The sequence below is a fragment of the Bombyx mandarina genome, chromosome 23, assembly GCF_030267445.1.
Source record: "Bombyx mandarina strain Sakado chromosome 23, ASM3026744v2".
Lineage (NCBI taxonomy): Eukaryota > Metazoa > Arthropoda > Insecta > Lepidoptera > Bombycidae > Bombyx > Bombyx mandarina.
In genome coordinates, this window is record NC_143229.1 from 15,109,867 (window position 1) to 15,131,356 (window position 21,490).

Sequence of the window (21,490 nt, forward strand, 5' to 3'; positions counted from 1 at the left end):
AGCATAAGGTAAAAGTAGCAAAATAATTGTATTATCACTTAATGTTGACATGTCTGCAAGTTTTCAAGTTAAGATGATCACGGCTGTTAGGTATGTGTTGAACAAATTGCACTACAGACCGTTCACCGTAAGGTGTCCCCTGCCGTGATGTTGGCACTATTTTTTTTTTCATATTTTTATTAGGTACTTATATATGTTTAAGCTATTGCATAGCTTTTATCGCGGGCTTTGAGCGCGGCGACCGAATCAAGAAATTCCATAACGAAAATAAAACCTAACACCCCCACTCCGCCTACCACGTAGGTCGCGTTCAACACATTCACACGTTGCGCTTGTGTAGTGTTTGTGAATAAGCGCGCGGCGTGACGTCGCTCTGCATGTGCATCATGAAAAGTCTGCCCATCTCTCTCTTACTGTCTCTCACTTAGTGATCTTTTTAACAGTCAACAGGTTATGTGTAGGTATTATCTACGCTCACAAGAGAACTAGCCCACTGAGGCTCTCGCCGGATCTTTGCGGTGAGTCGTGTTTCCGATCCGGTGGTAGATTCTGCCAAGCACTGCTCATGCTAGGGCCAGTGTTAGCAACACTCCCGGTTTGAGCCCCGTGAGCTCACCTACATGTCAAGGAGAAGCTGAAATAGCCTCTCAAGGCTATCAGCATAGGAAAAAAAAGAAGAAAAGAGAATGAGTACAAAGGTTGTTTATTTATGCAAACTTTTCTCAAAGTTAAATGGTGTATTGGCTTTATTCTCTCTCTCTCTCTTTCTCTTTCTCTCTCTCTCTGTCTCTCTTTCATACTAATGCTTCACTAGACATTTTGTCTTTTGTGAGGCCGCATGAATTTTTTATAGCTATCCGATTAATAAAACTGTTATAAGCGTAACACATTTGAATAGATTAAAAATAAAACTGCACCGTGAAATTTGTCATAAATTAATAAAAAAAGAAACGGTTTGTCAATGAATATTATCTGTTATTTGTCGAATCGCCATGCTTAAGTCTGTGATAGTGTGACCAATTATGTGACAGTGACAGGACGTGCACGCGTCTCCGTATCCAAAAATAGTAGAGTATTATTTAATGCTAACGATATTTTGTTTAGAATTAAAATTTAAAGAATTTCAGAACATATTTTCTTCTTTTTAATGTCCTACGGGGAAGGTATTGTATTTTAAGATCCTGAATGGAAGAACAGTGAATCTGCTGTATATACTGGTAGTAGCAAGAAGTGGTATATATAAATATTGGTATTATAAACGTGAAAGTGTGTCTGTTTGTTCTTCTTTCACGTCGAAACGGAGCAACGAATTGCCATGATTATTTTAAATTTATATTTTTAGGTTTTAATCTAGAAAAATCACCTCATTTTCATGAGTTTTTTTTATTTTAAATTAACAATTTTCTTTCACGCCACGGGAGAAGCCGCGGGTAAAAGCCAAACTATATAGTTAGAGCATTTTTTTCTATGACTTATAAGTTAAATATTATGTGTATTTATTATCTACTAGCGACCCGCCCTCGCTTCGCTTCGGAAACATTAAAACACACATGAAACAAAAAAAAAAAAAATATAAAAAAAATAAAAAAAAGTAGCCTATGTTCATCAGGGACAATGTCGGCTTCTAATGGAAAAAGATTTTTTCAAATCGGTCCAGTAGTTTCGGAGCCTATTCGAAACAAACAAACAAACAAATCTTTCCTCTTTATAATATTAGTATAGATGCTTAATGCTTATCAGTAGTTAAATAAAAACAGATTGGAGCAGACATTTTCATTTTTCGCTACATATATTTATGAAAATGGTTTTTGATATTTTTCTTCCAAATACGAAGCTTTGTTCAATGGAGCGAATGCTTAGTTTCATGTAAATCTTCAATAATTAATCATTATAATACTTGTAAGCACATATTCTGCTAAATCTTAGTTTTTATGAGACATTGTTTGTTGTATCAATTTGGAGTCTCAAATTCCCACTCAAGATCTGTTTATTAAATCAACGTGCTATTGTTTAAACTAGCTTAGCAATAAGCTTAAATTATTATAAATAAAACAGCCTTTGTCGTTGACGCTAAGAATGTATTATAAACAAATGAAATTTGAGACCCGTTTAAATGACATTTGAAGCGGGTCGTTTTTTTAGTCAAAAGCTTAAAAACACGTGCAGTATAAAAAAATTGTATTGGAACATATTGTTATGTTATGCCCCTCACACTAGTACCTAAGTCATATATCAATTCTCATAAACACATAATGTACTCTAACTCTTAGTTCTTAAGTTCTAAATCATTGTTACTATATAACATTTACGTTGTAGATGTCTATGGGCTCCAGTAACCACTTAACATCAGATGGGCTGTGAGCTCGTCCACACAGCTAAGCAATAAAAAAAAAAAAAAAAAAAAAAAAAACATACTTATTTCCTCATGTTACTAAATCATATGTATATTGTTTACTTTACATCAGATCTTCATTTGTAATTGGAACATTAGTTAATATTGTGTTCCTTTCACATTGGTAAAATTCCGTCATTTACTAATTGTGTCTTTATGGATTCTAAATATGTTTACCAATAGGGTTCATAGTCTGAATGACTCATTTACTAATTGTTTAGTAAATATTATTCATGTATAAATTCTCTTTCTCCTTGAAACTTAAGAGTTCGTCATCAACCTTCAAGCTTATAACATCGTTATTCTGTCCGTGTAACATCAGATTTTTGTAAAGGATAAATAAATTCAGTGTGTATTAAAACAAAGTTTTTTTTAAAACTACAAAACCGCTCACCGCGTAACAATATGCCATTTGGTATTATTTTTATAATGTACGTAAGATAGTATAAAAATATATAAAATTACTAATTACCTACCTATTTATCCAGCAAGTTGTTTATATTTTAATAATCGAAAAATAAAAGTTAAGTTTTAGGTAAGTCACATTATTTCTCATAGAACAGAATTATGGTGTGAGAAATTATTCATTGAAATATATTTTATTGATAAATCTAATTGAAGTTTTACAATAATCCAATTTGATTTAGAGCAAATGGTTTTTTTAAATTTAGATTTTAAAAATTTGTGCTCTCAAGCCCATATCTTTTTTATTATTTTCTTATTGCTTAGGTGGGTGGACGAGCTCACGGTCCACCTGATGTTAAGTTGTCACCGGAACCGATAGACATCTACGACGTAAATGCCGCCACCTACCTTGAGATATTAGTTCTAAGGTCTCAGTTTTAACTGTAGGTACAACGGCTGCCCCACCCTTCAAACTGAAACGCATTACTACCTCACGGCAGAAATAGGCAGGGCGGTGGTACCCGTGCGGACTCACAAGACGTCCTACCACCAGTAATTATGCAAATTATAATTTTGCGGGTTGATTTTTATTACATGATGTTATTCCTTCACCGTGGAAGTCAATCGTGAACATTTGTTAAGGACTTTCCCCAGATGTGGGACACACACACACACGACCTGGAATTGTCATTTTTACAGTCAACACATGAATGATTAGTAGCATTATAAATCAGACGAAAGGATTTTTTTTAAATTACATTGTACATGCCTTATTATTTATTTAACTATGGCTTAAGGCAAATGTCCTTTATATTGGAAATAAATTATTTCTGATAATTGACGTATTCCCTACACTACTTAGTAAAATATCATATTAACATTTAACATAATTGTATAAAAGTAGATAATTCGCTACGGACTATACTTACTCTGTATACGATTGAAACAAATAATACTAATGCCCATTGTACCTAATGTTTATAATGCCATCTAGGTACATATCTACCAAAACAATCCTTTCTTTTTATCATTTTGAGCAGAGGGAAATCATGTTTTTATTAGTTTCGCTTACCCGGCCAGAGGGCGGGATCGGTGTTCTAAAATCATTGAATTGATAGACTGTAAAGTCTTAAATAACTCTGTCGTTCTTAAATAAGCGAAGACTGCATTGAAAAATAATTATTAACATGTAAATAATATTAAGCTTAACTGATATATGAATTTGTCATCTTTCGTTATCTGTGGCCATCGATACAACTGAACTGTATTTGGCGCCAAAAAAATACCGCAGACACCTAAATTTATTTATTCCTGGTTTTTATTGTTTGGTTGATTCGTCCATTAGCCAGGCAATTGCAGTATAGCTCACAAGATAAGTGCTTTGTTAAAAAAAGTCGGAGCGCATTGAAATAAGACGACATCGTAGGTGAAATAAAGTTAAATAAATGGTGGTAATTTTCGGAGTTCAATGAACTTTTCGAAAGAACCCAATAAGCGACGTCCGATGATTATACCTATCCATTTAGTTACAATTGTGCACTTTTCAAGATCCTAAACGGTTAATAGCTACGTTTTTAACACGTTTCAATCCGAATAAAAATTTGAATAACAAAAGAAAACAATTCGTTTTGCTTCTGCAATGGAATTCCCGCCAAAAAGTAAAAAAAAAACAGCTGATTTATTGACATCGTTGTTCACTAAATAGTTTTCGTTACTGTACGACGTACACTAGAGCGATTCATTTCGTATTAAATATTAGCTAAATTTATTTGTGGAAAGCGCATTGGTTACAGTTCTGCTCACCCCGTTCGTTTAGACCGTGACGATGCGCCGTCATTATTCAAATTACGTATAATATTTACGCAAACGAATTGATCCGACGCGGCCAGTTGCAAAAAGGGGCGCCCGTCAAAACAGATATTTAAAAATAATTTATAATTAGTGACGAAGGGATTTTTTTTACGAATAAACTTAGATGTGTATTATTATTGTTACTATTTTCAGTTATTGCTCAGGTGACCTGATGAAGACATGTCGCCATTCACCTGGAGGATAGATGTAAATAGGACCGTATTTTCATACTGCAATTCGCAACATTTGACCACTTCTAGTAGTAAGCAAGACTCAGAAATCATAGTGATGATGTAAATGATTATTACAAGTAACACAAATTGTGATTATTTATACTATGGGAACCAGTGATTGAAACAAATATTAATATAATGATATTCGAAATAATTCTAGTCGTACCTAACATTTGAAACTTTAAAATCATAGTTAATTGACTTTTTACTTTTCTAGTGCCTAAAATTATTATACGCGTTTTGTTACAGACACACTGTGTACTGTACGAGTAAATATCTTCCTTAAACACATATTTGTAGGGTATAAATTGACATGTTTGAAATAGAGTTGTTAAGTTGTTACAGTTCTGCGACAAACAACCAATAATGGCGCGAGGGTGTGGCTACATTTCAAATTTCGAACGTTTGTTTCTAGTTTTTTTTGTTTGTTTTTTTAATCGACCAAGTGTCCTTTTCACAAACAGCCGGAATTAATAACTCGCAGTGAAGATTTTTCTGCATATTGTATTCTCTGCTGGTGTACCTGAATTAGTCGTGAATGGTAGAGGTCGCGCAGAGATGCGAAGGGCAAAGTAATCAAAATCATGCCACAATGTTGTTTGTTAGAAAAGAGCCATGAAAACATTCTTAAAGGCCGATTGTGGAAAAACTTTTTTTGTTTATGTAAGATGAGTGTAAGGCCCACCTGATGATGAGTGTTTGCAGGTATACTCCTATCAACTGAGGCGCCATGACAAAGTTCTCAAAATGTTCAAATAAACGAAATTCAATTCACAGCATTTAGAGAGTACTCCACTTCAGACTCAAGTTTGGGTCGTCTCTCTTGCAACATGCTTCGAGAAATATTCTGATAGGCAGTAGGTACCTACATCACGCATCCCCCGTACTGTCATCCGCATTGCAACGCATGCCATCATAGATAGCGTGTCATTGATATACAGGATGAAAAGCGTGGGGCAGAGCACCTTGGAAGACTCAAAAAGTAAGCTAGCGATGCATTTTCAGAGTCCCTCGGAGATCCCGTAAGCTGGTAACTTCGACAGAATTGCTTCTTGCGGATAAGGTGGACGTGGACGGTCTTCCACGAAGACGGATCCCTGTTGGTGCTATAAGAGAGGCGATAAAATAATGCGAGGGTAGGTGTCAACTCCGGGGGCATGTTTTCATAGACGCTGCCGGAATCAATCTTGTCTGTAGTGTGTTTGGTTATGTCGCCCACACATAGATCCTGTTCAGAAAGTTAAATCTTACTTATGCATTATAGCCGTCTGAGCGCTATGGTCCATGAGGAACATGGATCCTCACGACGATCTGGGTGTCGAGACCATAATGTGACATCCTCGCGAGTACAGAATCTCTGCAGCTGTCAACAAATCTTCTTCTCCCGACTGAGCTTATTGACTAAGCGACAAGGTCCCTCAAGGATCGATACCCCAATCCAGTGGTGCAGGACGAAACACTAACCAACACAAAAGGTCCATTGATGAGCGCCAGCTGCGGTGTCGTCCGCACAGGTGAGATAAAAGCTCTTCAATTTCAACATTAACCTTTTTTTCTACCTAGGTATTCTAATAACCTCGAGGGGCTATTCTAGATTCACTGAGATAGTAGGTGAGCTTGCGGGGCTCAAACCGGAGCGTTGGTAACACTGGCCCTAGCAGGAGCAGTGCCTCGCTGAATTTACAACCGGATCGAACATTAACCAGAGACGATATAGTGAATGAAGGCGCATTTGTCTTAAGTGCGACAAGAGATCCCACATGCAGTTCAAGCTCACTTTTATACTTGAAATAAGAGATCGAAGTGTTTTACCAGCTTCGGCAGAAACTCTATACTTGAACTAAGAGGTCTTCTTCCAGCTTCGGCAGAAACTGTTCAAGTTTCGATGGAGATAACAAGGGCAGCTGCTTTGAGGATCTATTACCGGATCAGTACTGGGACCTGCACATTGAATCCGTAATGGAAACTTAACAGATTGCATATCTAACGAGCACCATGTTAATTCTCTTCTCACTTAATGACAGACTTGTCGTAATTTGTTTTATTTTTATTTTTATTGCTTGGATGGTTCGACGAGCTCTCAGCCCACCTGGTGTTAAGTGGTTACTGGAGTCCATAGACATCTACAACGTAAATGCCACCACCCACCTTGGGATATAAGTTGTATGGTCTCAGTATAGTTACAACGGCTGCCCCACCCTTCAAACCGAAACGCATTACTGCTTCACGGCAGAAATAGGCAGGGTGGTGGTACCTACCCGCGCGGACTCACAAGAAGTTCTACCACCAGTAAAAAAGTCGTTCGAGTCGTTAAGTCGTTCGACCAAATCGTGTACAAATAATACCAAAAAAAGGTATTAAGCTGTAACAATACACTTCACGTTCGCTACAAGATTGTAAAACTAAGAAAAGGCAACTCAATATTAAACATATAAAAGAATGTTTTCCGACCAATGAATATAGAGACATTAGGGTCTAACCTACACGCTTCACTTGCTAATAGCCCGCAAACAAATAAATTTAACGACACAAGCTAAAATATATCATATAGCTCAGGGAATAGGTGCGGTAATAAGTGCGCTAAAAACCTGGTTATTAAGTATAGCGACCAGTACGTGCGGACCTTCAGCCTCTGTGGCAGTCGAACTGGTTAAACGTTAAGTTGACCCTCATCGCGGTTCATTGTACGTTGGGTGATAAAAGCAGCTAAAAAGCCACCCCGAACGTTCTGTTCCCGCCCCTTTGAAGACCACTCCCTTTTTATTCAGTCGATGATTGAACTCGAAGCGGGGAACACGCATGATAAACTGTTAAAAAAAATAACACGCGTAATATTAAAAATAGCATTAGGCTTATTCGTAACAAAAAAAAAACGTTGCGTAAAATGTTTTATAACGGACGCTAATAAATTTAGTATGTACCCGGTTGATAATTACAAAAATGGACTGAAATTTGTTAAGAATTTAGATCACAACATTATGTTGAAGACTATACAGAACTTGTGCTACAATAAGACTTCCAATTTCAACATGACGTCACCGTTCTTGGTCGACAACATACTGCATCAGCAGAAAAGCGACTTCCAGAGCCAGTATTTGAATCAGCAGCTGGAGAATTACGTGCTGCAGCGTCAGAGCTACTCCCGGGAGGATTCGCCGGACGCGGACGAGCCTAAATGCGACGCGGACGATGAAAACCGGGAGGATTGCGTAGAAGAGAACAAAATCGAACTGGACGAGGACTCGAAAAGCAACGACGAATGTTATACAAACGTTAAAAATGAGTTTTACAATAACGATTACTACAACCAGGAGCCCAGGGCCGAGAAGGAGGTTCTATCAGTCCCGAGTCTGGCCAGACGCTGCCACGTCTGTGGCTCAGATTGCCCGCCATTTGCGTGCAGGAAATCCGGTATAAGACGCTTGGAGGAACTAGAAAAGCGGTTCAATTTGAACAGTTACAACGAGAATTCTGGCGACGAAGCTGACAAAGACAAGAGTTACAACACCGAGGAGATGGTCCGCGGCTGCGAGGAGTACAGCAGCGAACAGAAGAAGCCTCTGTTGAAATTCAGTGTTAGTGCTATTCTGGGTGATCGCGGGGAAGGCATCGGTAAAAATAGCAGCATCGGCGGTGAGTGATTAAGCTTCAATTAAATCTATCTATCTATCTATCTATATATATAAAAATGAATTGCTGTTCATTTGTCTCGCTAAAACTCGATAACCGCTGGACCGATTTGGCTAATTTTGGTCTTGAATTATTCGTGGAAGTCCAAAGAATGCTTAAAAGGTGAATAAATATGAAAATGCTCGGAACTATATAAAAATAACAATTTTGTTTTTCCTTTGATGTGTCCCCTGTCGGACGGATTCCTTTTGTTTGTTTTAAGTTTATTTTATACTAGCGACCCGCCCTCGCTTCGCTTCGGAAACATTAAAACACACATGAAACCAAAAAAAAAATTAAAAAAAGTAGCCTATGTTCATCAGGGACAATGTCGGCTTCTAATGGAAAAATAATTTTTCAAATCGGTCCAGTAGTTTCGGAGCCTATTCGAAACAAACAAACAAACAAATCTTTCCTCTTTATAATATTAGTACAGACAAAAGTTTAGGTCTTTTATTTATCGATTGAGGCACCACAAAGTCTGCCGGGTCAGCTAGTAGCAAATAAAATAGCATTTATGATTAGAGCTTTCTCGTTAACGTTAAGTTTGTAAAGCATCTCTATTGTTAGGAAATAATAGTTGATATTCGAGATTTTAGTATCATATTGCAATAATTACGTCACTTCTTCTCCATCGATAATATCGTTACAATCTGTTAAGTATTGGCACATGTTTAACTTCACTCATCGGTAATGGTTGTAGATGTTAAGAAAGCTAACTCGTGAGCGCGACAATTAATTGAACTGATTAGGGTAATTCAGCTAGAAGCAACACTTTGGTGCAGAGATATAGCTAGGTGCATTAATTAATAAAAACCAGTTCCCGGTAGTCGAAATTCGACAATAATTATTTTAAATGATAAATTTGTACACTACGAGTATTACGATTGTTACGCGGTGAGCGGTTTTGTAGTTTTAAAAAAAACTTTATTTTAATATACACTGAATTTATTTATCCTTTACAAAAATCTGATGTTACACGGACAGAGTTACGATGTTATGAGCTTGAAGATTGATGACGAACTGCTAAGTTTCAAGGAGAAAGAGAATTTATACATGAATAGTATTTACTAAACAATTAGTAAATGAGTCATTTAGACTATGAACCTTATTGGTAAACATATTTAGAATCCGTAAGGACACAATTAGTAAATGACGGAATTTTACTGATGTGAAAGGAATACAATATTAAATAATGTTCTAATTCCAAATGAAGATCTGAAGTAAGGTAAACAATATACATATGATTTAGTAACATGAGGAAATAAGTATGTTATATAGTAACATGATTTAGAACTTAAGAACTAAGAGTTAGGGTACATTATGTGTTTATGAGAATTGATATATGACTTAGGTACTAGTGTGAGGGGCATAACATAACACCTCCCCCCTTAAAACAAAGGTTGAGCGTTGGTGCTCGAACTTTGAGAATTAGGATTTTCTGGATTTTCGATGTCATCTTCGTCTTCGGAGATGCACGATGTAGGATGACCGATGTTGGTCATTGGAATTGAAATTTGTGTATTTCTTCTTCTTGAAGAATTATCAAAGCAATTGTTGAAAATCTGGATACATCCGCTATTTGACCTTCTTCGGGTCGCAAATGAACATGGAAAATTCTTGAAGACTTTGTATAAGATGTATGTAAGCATTGTGATTCCGATCGAGAAATAGATCCATGAAAAACTTGATTCATGTTTCTTCATGAAATTTTGTGTTTTGATTTTCTTAATTTCCTCTGAATATTTGTCAATATGGTGCTTGATTTGTTGTAATGAGTCCAACGGGATCTCATTGATTGGAATTGGAATTAGATGTGGTATTTCAACATTTTTTAATTCTTGGAAACAATCGTCAGTTGTTATATCCGGTGTGACGATTGGATATGTGATGTTTTCATTTGATGATTTAAATGCTGTGAGCGTGCTGTAGCCAGTATGGAGCTTGCAAGATGCTGGCAGCGTTATGATTCCTGATCCATAGAGTTTGTGGTTCGACACTTCACCATTACATTGAAGTACACATTGAGTTTCCGTGCTTAATACGTAGAGCCATTTATCACTTTCTAACTGCTGAAACGTTGCTATTTCCGCAGGAAATGATGTGACAGTGCATGATTTAGGAATTGATTTTGATTTTGTTAGCAGAACTTCAAGTTCACATATTGGTCTTGAGGTAGACTCATAGACGACCATATTTTTGCATAACCGTTGTCTCGATGCGAAATTGTTGCAGTTTTCCAACGAACTTGTAGAAACATACTTTTCTTGATTTTGATTAGTGGCTATGAATATATGCTCTGGTAGGATGGTGGAGTGATATGAGGAATTATGATGTTGTACAGGGATTGAATAAATATGATATAATTTAAAATTATCGTTTGTAACTAAGGGAAATTCTAAGATGTATACGAGGCGATTTGAGTAAACATAAGCTGATAAGGTAGAAGAATCTAATAAGGTATGAATATTATCTAATGTTACGGATGTGACTAAGCGTTTATTTGTTCTAACATGATTTGACAATAGAAGCTCTTCGTAGAGACGCTTGAGAGAAATTATCGATGGGTGAACAGTATTTGATTTAGCAAAAAGAATACTAGTTAGACAATCGTTTATATCGTTTTCTAAGTTAGTTACTAATTCTAGAATTTGCAGGGAAATTGTGGAAATTTCTTCACTTACTTTAATATCGAATACAGTATTCTTTGTAGTGTTAATATATTCGTTTAGACGATTGATATTTTCATTGATAATTTGTTCGTCGTATGTGATTTTGAATATAGATTCATTAAAGTTTTTAATTGTAGAAGATGTAATTTGTAATTGTTTTTGCATTAGATTCATTACATCTGATTCTCGTTTTTCTAAAGAATTGATGCATTCATTATAATGTTCAGCATCCTGTGCATCAGGTGTACCGATTAACCATTTCAGAACAGAGCTAAGGCCATCAAACAATTCTCGTTTGATTCGTGAATTTTTGCCTAAGTAAAGGTTTAATTCCGAAAGTCGGTTTTCGATTATAACGATTTTGTATAGAATGTTGAATAAATTTGTAAATTTTGTAAATGTGTAGGTATATAAACATTTTAGAAATCGAACAAATAATAAAACTAATATAAGGATTTGGTAGGGATTGTATAAAATAATTTGTATTTTGGATGGCTGTAAATTGGCCTATCCTGTAAAGAAATATTTCTAACTTAAAAATAGAATATGAAATACAGATTATATTATAATTTTAATTATAAATTATGAATTTTGAAATATTTGAATTTAGGATGAATTATTGTTATTAGAATAAGGTCTAAGACGATTTGAGTGAACTAATTGGGTTTTTCCACCCTTTTTAATTAGGAAATTTTCATTGAAGCCAACACGAACTATTTCGTATGGGCCTTCCCATTTAGGATCTAGATTGTTAGGATTAGGAACTTTTAGCATAACTTTATGACCTATTTTATATTCTACAGAATTCTTAATTTGATTGTCATAGCGTTCTTTCGCTTTTTCTTTCATCTTTTCTAGATTTTGTAAAGCAGTTTCTCTAGAGACCTTTAAACGTTCGTTTAAGTCTTTTAAATAATCGCAAGCTGTGTAATCAGAGATTGGTTTTAGCGAGTAGAACGGACGAGGCTTAAAACCAAATAAAAGTTCATGAGGAGTGTAACCCGTGGAAGAGTTAACTGAGGTATTATGACATAAAATAGCGAGAGGGATGATTTGATCCCAATCTTTATGACGACGATTACAATACATGCGTATATGATCTCGAAGAGTCGCATGGAATCGTTCGAGAGCGCCATTTGTTTGAGGATGATATGCTGTGTTGAATGTATGATTACATCCGAGAAATTTTGTTAATTGCTTAAGAATGTTATTGGTAAATTCGGTACCTTGATCCGAATGAAAACGCTTTGGAACACCGAAGTGTTGGCAAAAATGTAAGATTTGTTTAGCAATAGTGACTGCTTCTTTGTCAGGAATAGGATATGCTTGAACAAATCTTGTTAGATCGTCTTGCAACGTTATGACATATTTGTTATTATTATCACTAATTTCTGAATATGAGACTAAATCCATTGAAATACGTTCAAATGGTTCAGTAGATTGAGAGGTTATGACCATAGGTGCTTTAAAGGATTTTCGTTGAATTTTATTTCGTTGGCAAACGACACATGATTCTATGTATTCTTTAATGTCGTTTGTCATTCCTCTCCAGAAATATTCATCACGAATTTTTCTAGTTGTTTCTAGGATTCCACGATGTCCTGATAGAGGTTCATCGTGATAGGTTTTGAGAATATTAGGAATTTCTTCGGGCTTAGGATAAGATATTTTATTTTCACAAATTATAATTTTACAATTGTATGATTCAGCGATGTATGAAGATATATAAAGTTGTTCATTGATGTCTAGTTTACATGTATTATCATTTTTAAGATCTGGAACGTACAATGTATCAATTTCATGTTTTTGGAGACATGAGAGAAGAGATTTAAAATAACTTTCAGAATCCCATGGATCGAAGTGTCTGGGTCTAGTGCATGTAAAGAATAAATTTTGATTATGATTTGAATTTAACAAATATACTTCGTATAGAGATTTTTGATTTTCTAAAAATGATTCAGTTTGTGAACATAAACTGATAGCTTCATGAAATAGATTATTTTGTGAAGGAGGTTCACATGACATAGGAATAAATATATTTTTGTGCTTAACATCTAACAATTGATCTGGAGACATTTTAGTAAAAGAAGTATTTATATTGGTACGATCTAAGGATTTGTAATGTTCAAAATTTATTTGTAGATAATCGTCTTGATCATCTTGACTTAAATCTATTACGTTAGAGTTCATAATAGCTGGACGAGACAGAGCGTCCGCATTAGTATTCATTTTTCCTGCTTTATAAACTATCTCGTACTCGTATTCTTCGAGCTTGAGACGCCATCTTACGAGACGACTGCCTGGATCTTTGATTGAAAATAACCACGTCAGAGGTTTGTGGTCAGTAACGATTTTGAATCTTCTTCCGAAGAGATAAGGTCTGAAATGCTTAACTGCCCACACTATGGCAAGCAACTCTCTTTCGATAGTTGAATAATTAGACTCGGCTTTATTTAAAGTACGTGAGGCATACGCGATTGGCAAATCTTTGCCAATATCTCCCTGTGAGAGGATAGCACCAATAGCATGTAACGATGCATCGGTAGTTAATACGAAATCTTTGTTGAAATCGGGATATTGAAGAATTGGAGTCATGGTTAAAATTTCTTTACATTTATCGAATGCTGACTGCTGATCTTTACTCCATATAAATGGAACATCTTTCTTGAGTAAGCTCGTTAAAGGTTTAGTGATTTTGCTAAAGTTAGGTATAAATCTACGATAGTATCCTGCGAGACCTAAGAATGATTTTATATCTTTACACGATTTAGGAATAGGAAAGTTTTTAACTGCTGAAACCTTTTCTGGATTTGGTTTCACGCCTTGATTTGTGATGATATGGCCTAGATAGGCAACTTCCTTGCGCATAAATTCACACTTGTCGGGTTGAATTTTGAGACCATATTTACGGAGTCGTTCTAAGACTTCAGTGAGTTTTTGTTCATGTTCCTGAAGACTAGAAGCAAAAACGACTATATCATCTAAGTACACAAAACAACGCTCTCCCTGCAATCCGTACAGAACGCTATCCATAGCGCGTTGGAAAGTAGCTGGAGCATTTTTAAGTCCAAAGGGCATTCTTAAAAATTCATAGTGACCATAAGGAGTACTGAATGCTGTCTTAGGAATATCCTTTTCATCAAGTTCAATTTGGTGAAAACCTGATGCTAAATCTAGGGTTGTAAAATAAATAGAATGACCTAACTTGTCTAGGATGTCGGTGATGTTTGGCAAAGGGTAACTATCTCCAATAGTGATTTCGTTTAATTTCCTGTAGTCTATAACTACACGCCATTTCTGTTTTCCAGAAGCGTCAGACTTTTTAGGGACAACCCAAATGGGGCTGCTCCAAGGAGATGAACTAGGTTGAATAATTTTTTGGTCTAGCATTTTTTCAACTTGAGATTTTACCTCTTTTTGATGAACAAAAGGAAACCTATACGTTTTGGTATTAATCGGAATGTCAGAAGTAGTAGGAATTGAATGTTTTGTATTGTTACTAAAAGACAGAGGTTCGTCTTCTAAATAAAAGATATCTGAAAATTTTGAAATAATTTTGTCTAGAGAATTTAGTTCTTCGTTATTTAAATGGTCAGTTCTCACGAGTTGACGAACTTTATCTCGTTTATCGTGGACGCCATTATTTAATGAGTTTGTGAAGTTTATTTGTGAATTAGCATTATTTGAGTTATTAATTAATGATAACGATTTAGTTTCTACTAATGGTAATGATGTGATCGTCTTATCACGGTCGCTTGAGTTGACACAAGTTATGAGGAATCTTCCATTGGAAACTGAGATAAGTGCATTCGGTATGGTCAACTCTTTGTCTAGGGATTGTTTTTCGACGAACGCGTTACCATTACATATGTCTTTTGTAAGACAAGCGATCACCGTTTCAGATCGCTTTCCTAGAACTTGTTTACAATCCGACGGTGACTCATCTTTATCACCGAGAGTTGTTAACTTGTAATTTTTGTCTTTAAGACGCATGGTCTTAGATTGAACATAAATGGTAGCATTGAATTTGTTCATAAAATCGTTACCTAAAATACCATCTACACTGATATTTAAGTTAGCAACGTGAAATTTGAATTTTGATAGATTATCGAGGGACAGTTGTGCTGTACCAAAACTACGAATGGTAGAGTTAGTTCCAGATATTCCCACAATAGACACGATGTTCGATTCATCTAGAGGGGCTGTACCTATTTTGTTTCTATTAATAACAGAAATAGCAGCGCCTGTGTCGATAAGAAGGGTTACTGGTTGTCCTTCGATGTGAAACTTACAATAAAGTAGATTTTCTGGTGGTACATTGAATGATGATATTTTGTAAGTTTCTATATTAGATTGTTTTTCAGAGCTAGAAGTCGATTTTGACTGTGAATTCAAATTAATGATTTCGTTAGATTTAGGATTCGATTTAGAATTAGATTTAGTTTTTGATTTAGAGTTAGATTTAGTTTTTGATTTAGAATTAGAATTTGATTTTCGTTTAGAACTCGATTTAGAATTTGATTTTGTGATTTTGTCAAGAGGTTCTGATGATTTTTGAGTTGAAAAAGCTTTAGGGCTTACAAAGATCTCGAAGTCACTGTCTTCGGTTTGAGTCGCAACGTCACTAAGTTGTCTCCGATAGACTGCTGAACTATGTGAGTTACTGTTCTCGAACTGAGGGGTGAAAATAGCTGTTTGTTCCCGATGAACTGAATTAACAACATTATTTTCTGTGACCTGAATTAGATTTTTATAGTTTAAAGCTTTTTGCTTATTGTGTTTGTTAAATTGATTTAGAACGTCGTTCGATTTAGTATTGGGCTTTAAATATTCGCGGTTTCCGAAGCATTGCCCGTGAGTTCGGCCGCCTGCGAGTTTAAATTATTAATTTTGATTGAGTTGGGGTGTTGTTTGTTTCGTTCGTTGTATTGTCTCTTACGACATTCTTGAATTAAATGACCAGGCTTCTTGCAATAGTTACATGATTTTAAGGGAGTTGAAACATTATAGTTGCTAGAGTTTGATTGTGGAGTTCGAATATGTCTGGATTGACCATGATTTTGATATGGAACTGTGCTAGGGTTCATATTAAAAAGTTTTTGTCTAGCACTGTTCATATTTCGAATTTTCTCTTCCTGTATAGCAAAATTTCCGGCGTCAGTTAGATTGTTGAAATCTTTGGTTCTAAGCATTACGCCTATGTCAGAGTTTAAGCCGTTAATAAAAACATTGAGAGCTGTTTCCTCAGCAGTAATTTTACGTCCTTCTAGGGTGTCATCGTTATATTCGATACAGAGTTTTTCGATTATTTTACTTCGACAAAGATTCACGCGAAGAAAATATTCAGTAACAGTTTCTTTTGATTGTTGGAACATAGATTGTAGTTCTAACATAAGATGTCCTAACGTTTTAGTTTGAGAAAACTTTTGTATTAGGAAGCATTTTAAGTCAGACCACGTTGAAAACTGTTTGGCATGAACGTCTGATGAACTTGGCCCAGTGATTTTATTCAACGTGTATATTAAAAGAACCATCTGCTGCTGAACACAAGCTAAACTAAATGCGGAGTCGCACGATCTGATAAATCGATACACTTGGCTAGGAGATGATGTATTGAATTCTGGTATTAATTGTAAGAGTGTAGCAATCGTAATTTCTAAAGCCATATTTTTGTTTTCTGCGCTAAACATTTTGAATGGCTTGATTTAAGAAAATGTATAATTTAAGAAATAATGAAAAAATTCTACCAAAAGTCGCGAATTTGATTTGATTTATGATGATTTAAGATGATTAAAGATTTAAGATTTGATTTAAGATTTTGTTCAATATATATGATTTAGGAAAGAGATTTAGGAATGTGTAACAGATTAAGGATTAAGGATGAATTCAGCGCATATAAAAACCACTTACCACAGTACAATAAAAATTAGATTCTGCATGTGGGCTCTCGTCTGTTCGGCGAAGTTATTTCAAAAGCCTTCAGCTACCGTGCTTGATTCACGTCGTCTTGCGGTTGCTGGCTGCTGCTGGGCGATGTGTGTCCCGTAGTTGCTGCTGCTGCTGTTGCTTGGCGATGTGAGTTCCGTCGCGATGCGGTGATGCACGTTAAAACTTCGTCTTGGCGATATTTCTATGCGGAATCCTACCGACTGCGCCAAATTTGTTACGCGGTGAGCGGTTTTGTAGTTTTAAAAAAAACTTTATTTTAATATACACTGAATTTATTTATCCTTTACAAAAATCTGATGTTACACGGACAGAGTTACGATGTTATGAGCTTGAAGATTGATGACGAACTGCTAAGTTTCAAGGAGAAAGAGAATTTATACATGAATAGTATTTACTAAACAATTAGTAAATGAGTCATTTAGACTATGAACCTTATTGGTAAACATATTTAGAATCCGTAAGGACACAATTAGTAAATGACGGAATTTTACTGATGTGAAAGGAATACAATATTAAATAATGTTCTAATTCCAAATGAAGATCTGAAGTAAGGTAAACAATATACATATGATTTAGTAACATGAGGAAATAAGTATGTTATATAGTAACATGATTTAGAACTTAAGAACTAAGAGTTAGGGTACATTATGTGTTTATGAGAATTGATATATGACTTAGGTACTAGTGTGAGGGGCATAACATAACACGATTCTATTGTCAAAGATTTATTATACTTCTATAATCACAGATTTCGCCAAGACTAGACTATAGACAAATTATATTAGGTCCTTGCATATGAAATTGGCGTTTTGTACGGGAGGAATATATTAACCCTTTTTTTTTGTAAGATATATTTAATTAATTAAAGTATGCACTGTTGTTATCTATGCACTAACTCATAGGTAGTTCATTGATTCCTTTTGCTAAAAAAACTATGGCGGCGAGAATCAATAGCTCTCTGAAGGCGGTTTGGACTGCTGTTTCGGATTTGAATTTTTTCCTTATAAGAAGTTGTCCAAATTCCGGAAAAAATTGTAATCTGTTGGAGCAAGGACCACGAAACATGGTGGATGTCGCAGACATTACAAATGTAGCTCATCTAACTTAGTGGTTGTTTGTTGTGCAGTATGTGATCTTGCGTTGTCGTGAAGCAGCAGTGGCCTATAGCGATTGACCAATCTCGGTTGTTTTGTAGCTAGTTCTTCCTTAATGGTTTGCAGTTGCTGACAATAGATATCTGCCGTAATCGTTTGGCCAGATTTTAGAAAGCTGTAGTAAACGAAACCGGCGGTAGTCCACCAAACACTGACAAGTAACTTTTTCTGAGTAAATTTTCGTTTAGGGCAGGATTTAGCTGGGTCTCCAGGGTCCGGCCATTACAAAAAGCGCTTCGGATTATCGTACATTATCCACTTTTCATCACAAGCACCTAATGATTCGATTTAAAATCCCTTAATTATTGTGTCGGTTGAGCAAAGTAACACAGCAGTCGACGCGTGTTTTTTTTATTGCTTAGATGGGTGGACGAGCTCACAGCCCTCTTGGTGCTAAGTGGTTACTTGAGCCCATAGACATCTACAACGTAAATGCACCATCCACCTTGAGATATAAGGTCTCAAGTATAGTTACAACGGCTGACCCACCCTTTAAACCGAAACGCATTATTGTTTCCCGGCAGAAATAGGCAGGGTGGTGGTATCTACCCGTGCCGACTCACAAGAGGTCCTACCACCAGTAAAAATATTATAATAAACATATATAAATTATAATAAATATATAAATTAAAATTTAGTTTCTCGAAAGAAGAAGAAGTTTTTTTGCTTTTTGTGGGCAATGGTGGTCATGGATGTTAGTAATGGCAGGGGCACAGCCAAGCCGCTGCCTAACGTTGAACACTCTCTGCAAACCTTTTTTGAAGTAAGACACGTAGCGCTCAGAAAACACCGCGCAGCTCGTTCCAGAGCCGTGCCAAATAAGATCTCTGGAAACGCACTGTGGATGAACGTAGTGGCTCCAGGTAGTATGGATGATGATAGAAAATAGATGATCATCTCAAACAATTCTTCAGAGCACTCCCCGTGGAATATACGGTAAAAAATACAGAGCGAATCGAAGTCCATCCGCAGACCCAGAGGTTTCAAGCCATCCGTGAGAATGGTATTATCGACGAACGGTGCTATCTATAGTGCAGTCGTGGCGCAGGAAGAATTTCATACAATGACCTCTTTACCTTTTTTTAATTGCTTAGAATGGGTCGACGAGCTCACAGCCCACCTGGTGTTAAGTGGTTACTGGAGTCCATAGACATCTACAAGGTAAATGCGCCACCCACGTTGAGATATAAGTTCTAAGGTCTCAGTACAGTTACAACGGCTGCCCCACCTTTCAAACCGAAATGCATTACTGCTTCACGGTAGAAATAGGCAGGGTGGTGGTACCTACCCGCGCGGACTCACAAGAGGACTTACCTACTAACAGTGGTCACAGACATTTCTGTATTAAGTGCGATTTACATAAAAAGCGGTTCTAGGAAGTATGAATGAAGTCTGCTTCGTTGGTGAGCGTTGCCCTGGGACACGAGATGACAAAATTATTTCAAATAATTCCTCAGGACCATGGAACTGTTATGATACCCTCTGGCTCCTAGCTTTCCTTTCATCATCACCTTTCCCGAATAGCATCAGCAGTTATGATCTTTTATTAGAGAACAATCCCCTGCCTATCCAGTCAGTCCTATTCCTAATTCCACACGGCACGGTTGCCGTCATTAATCGTCGTGAAATCTTTTATATATTCATTTCGTCAATAAAATCTTTTTTTAAAAGATATTTTTTCAATTCCGTATAACAGAACGCGCTTCGATACGAGTGCACCAGCCGTCTAATCCTTTAGTCCAGAACATCACCAGTTCTTGATCTCTCTGATGCAGATATTTTTTTCTGGAACGTAATTTCCTCTCGATACTGATATAGACAAGCAGCGTTGACTGACGTTTCCGATCCGGTGGTAGATTCTGCGAAGCACTGCTCTGGCTAGGGCTAGTGTTAGCCGTTGCGAAGGTTAGAGCTCCTCAGGTTAGAGCCCCGTGAGCTCACCTACTCGCTCGGTAAATCTAGCATGACCCCTCGAGGTCAATAGAAAGGATTGAAAAAAATTGTCTATCATATCCTTACACATTAATAAATATGTATATTTTAGATAGGTACAAACGGCTCAATAGGTACCGTACAAGTTTCCACTCTTAGCGAGACATAGAGCAGACAGTGAAGATAAGATTAAATAACAGACATTAATCCCTTAATTTTACAAATAAACATTACTAAAAAAAAAGCAATAAAGTGATTGTCAGACTTAACTGTACCTACCTAAATAACGCCTAAATTATCTATAGCAACTAATAAAATGGTTACACATTGTAACTAATACTAAATTCGCCGATTCACGATCTAATCACGGGATAAACTTCAAAAAGTTAACTACAAATCAATCTGTAACTAACAACAGAGATACCTACTAAGATGTCCGCCAAATGTATTGGCGCGAACCGTAATTGCTTAATAGCTGACGAACACATAAAAATATATTAATATAAAAGCCTTGGAACACTAGCATCAATAATAAAAGAATAAAGGGATTGTGTCTAACGAAAATATTAAGAAAAGGATATATTAATTTCGCTGGTCGGGGGTCTCCGTGTTTTTATCTCTGTCTGGCTCATTTATTACATGTAAGTGCGTCCTTTTCGCCCGCCCGCGCTTAAGTGCTCCGCCAGATGGCGCCAGTTTTATTGAAAAACTCCGCAATATGGCGGCGACTCTGTGTTAGTGAATTAAGATGTGCCATCCAATAGACCGTTATAACCAATAACGTTTTTATAACTCTCTAATTGAAATATGCTATTTTTACGATTTATTATTTTTCTAGGATTCAGATGTTTTTTTAAATATATTATTTGATAAATGAGATTGAAACAGCTATGATTCTTAGTGGAAATTTAAAGAATTCGAATTATGTATGTACCAAAAAGGAAATTAATTCAGATGTCACAGTTTAGAAAACATTCAGAAATGATAATTGTGACGGGAAAGGCGGAGGAGATCAGCCCAGATCGACTTTTTTTTTTATTGCTTAGATAGTGGGTGGACGAGCTCGTGCCCACCTAATAAGTTCTCATAGACATCAACAACGTAAAAACCACATTGAGATATGAGTTCTAAGATCTTAGTTGAAGGTCAGATCTTAGGTTAAGAAAATAATTTGAGATAAATGTTTTATTAAGCTACAGACAACAGCATTCACAATGATGATGTCTCGAAATA

At 36.1% G+C, this 21,490-nt stretch overlaps 3 protein-coding genes across 3 annotated transcripts in view; 1 reads left to right on the forward strand and 2 right to left on the reverse strand.

Annotated features, from left to right (window-relative positions):
* The window catches only part of Dbx (homeobox protein Dbx), a 66,938-nt gene continuing 45,448 nt past the window's right edge, over positions 1–21,490 (forward strand). Inside the window, exon 1 of the mRNA XM_089737610.1 lies at positions 1–8,514. Coding sequence (XP_089593736.1) covers positions 7,653–8,514 — 862 coding nt within the window. The 5' untranslated portion in view covers positions 1–7,652. The remainder of the gene's footprint in view (positions 8,515–21,490) is intronic.
* LOC149500216 (uncharacterized) lies at positions 9,477–11,578 on the reverse strand. The gene has a single exon (XM_089737611.1). It carries the CDS (start codon positions 11,394–11,396, stop codon positions 9,942–9,944), a length of 1,455 nt encoding a protein of 484 aa, XP_089593737.1. The 5' UTR covers positions 11,397–11,578; the 3' UTR covers positions 9,477–9,941.
* Positions 15,689–16,912, reverse strand: LOC149500217 (uncharacterized). Its single transcript, XM_089737612.1, has one exon. The coding sequence runs from the start codon at positions 16,910–16,912 to the stop codon at positions 16,046–16,048; it is 867 nt and encodes a 288-aa protein (XP_089593738.1). The 3' UTR covers positions 15,689–16,045.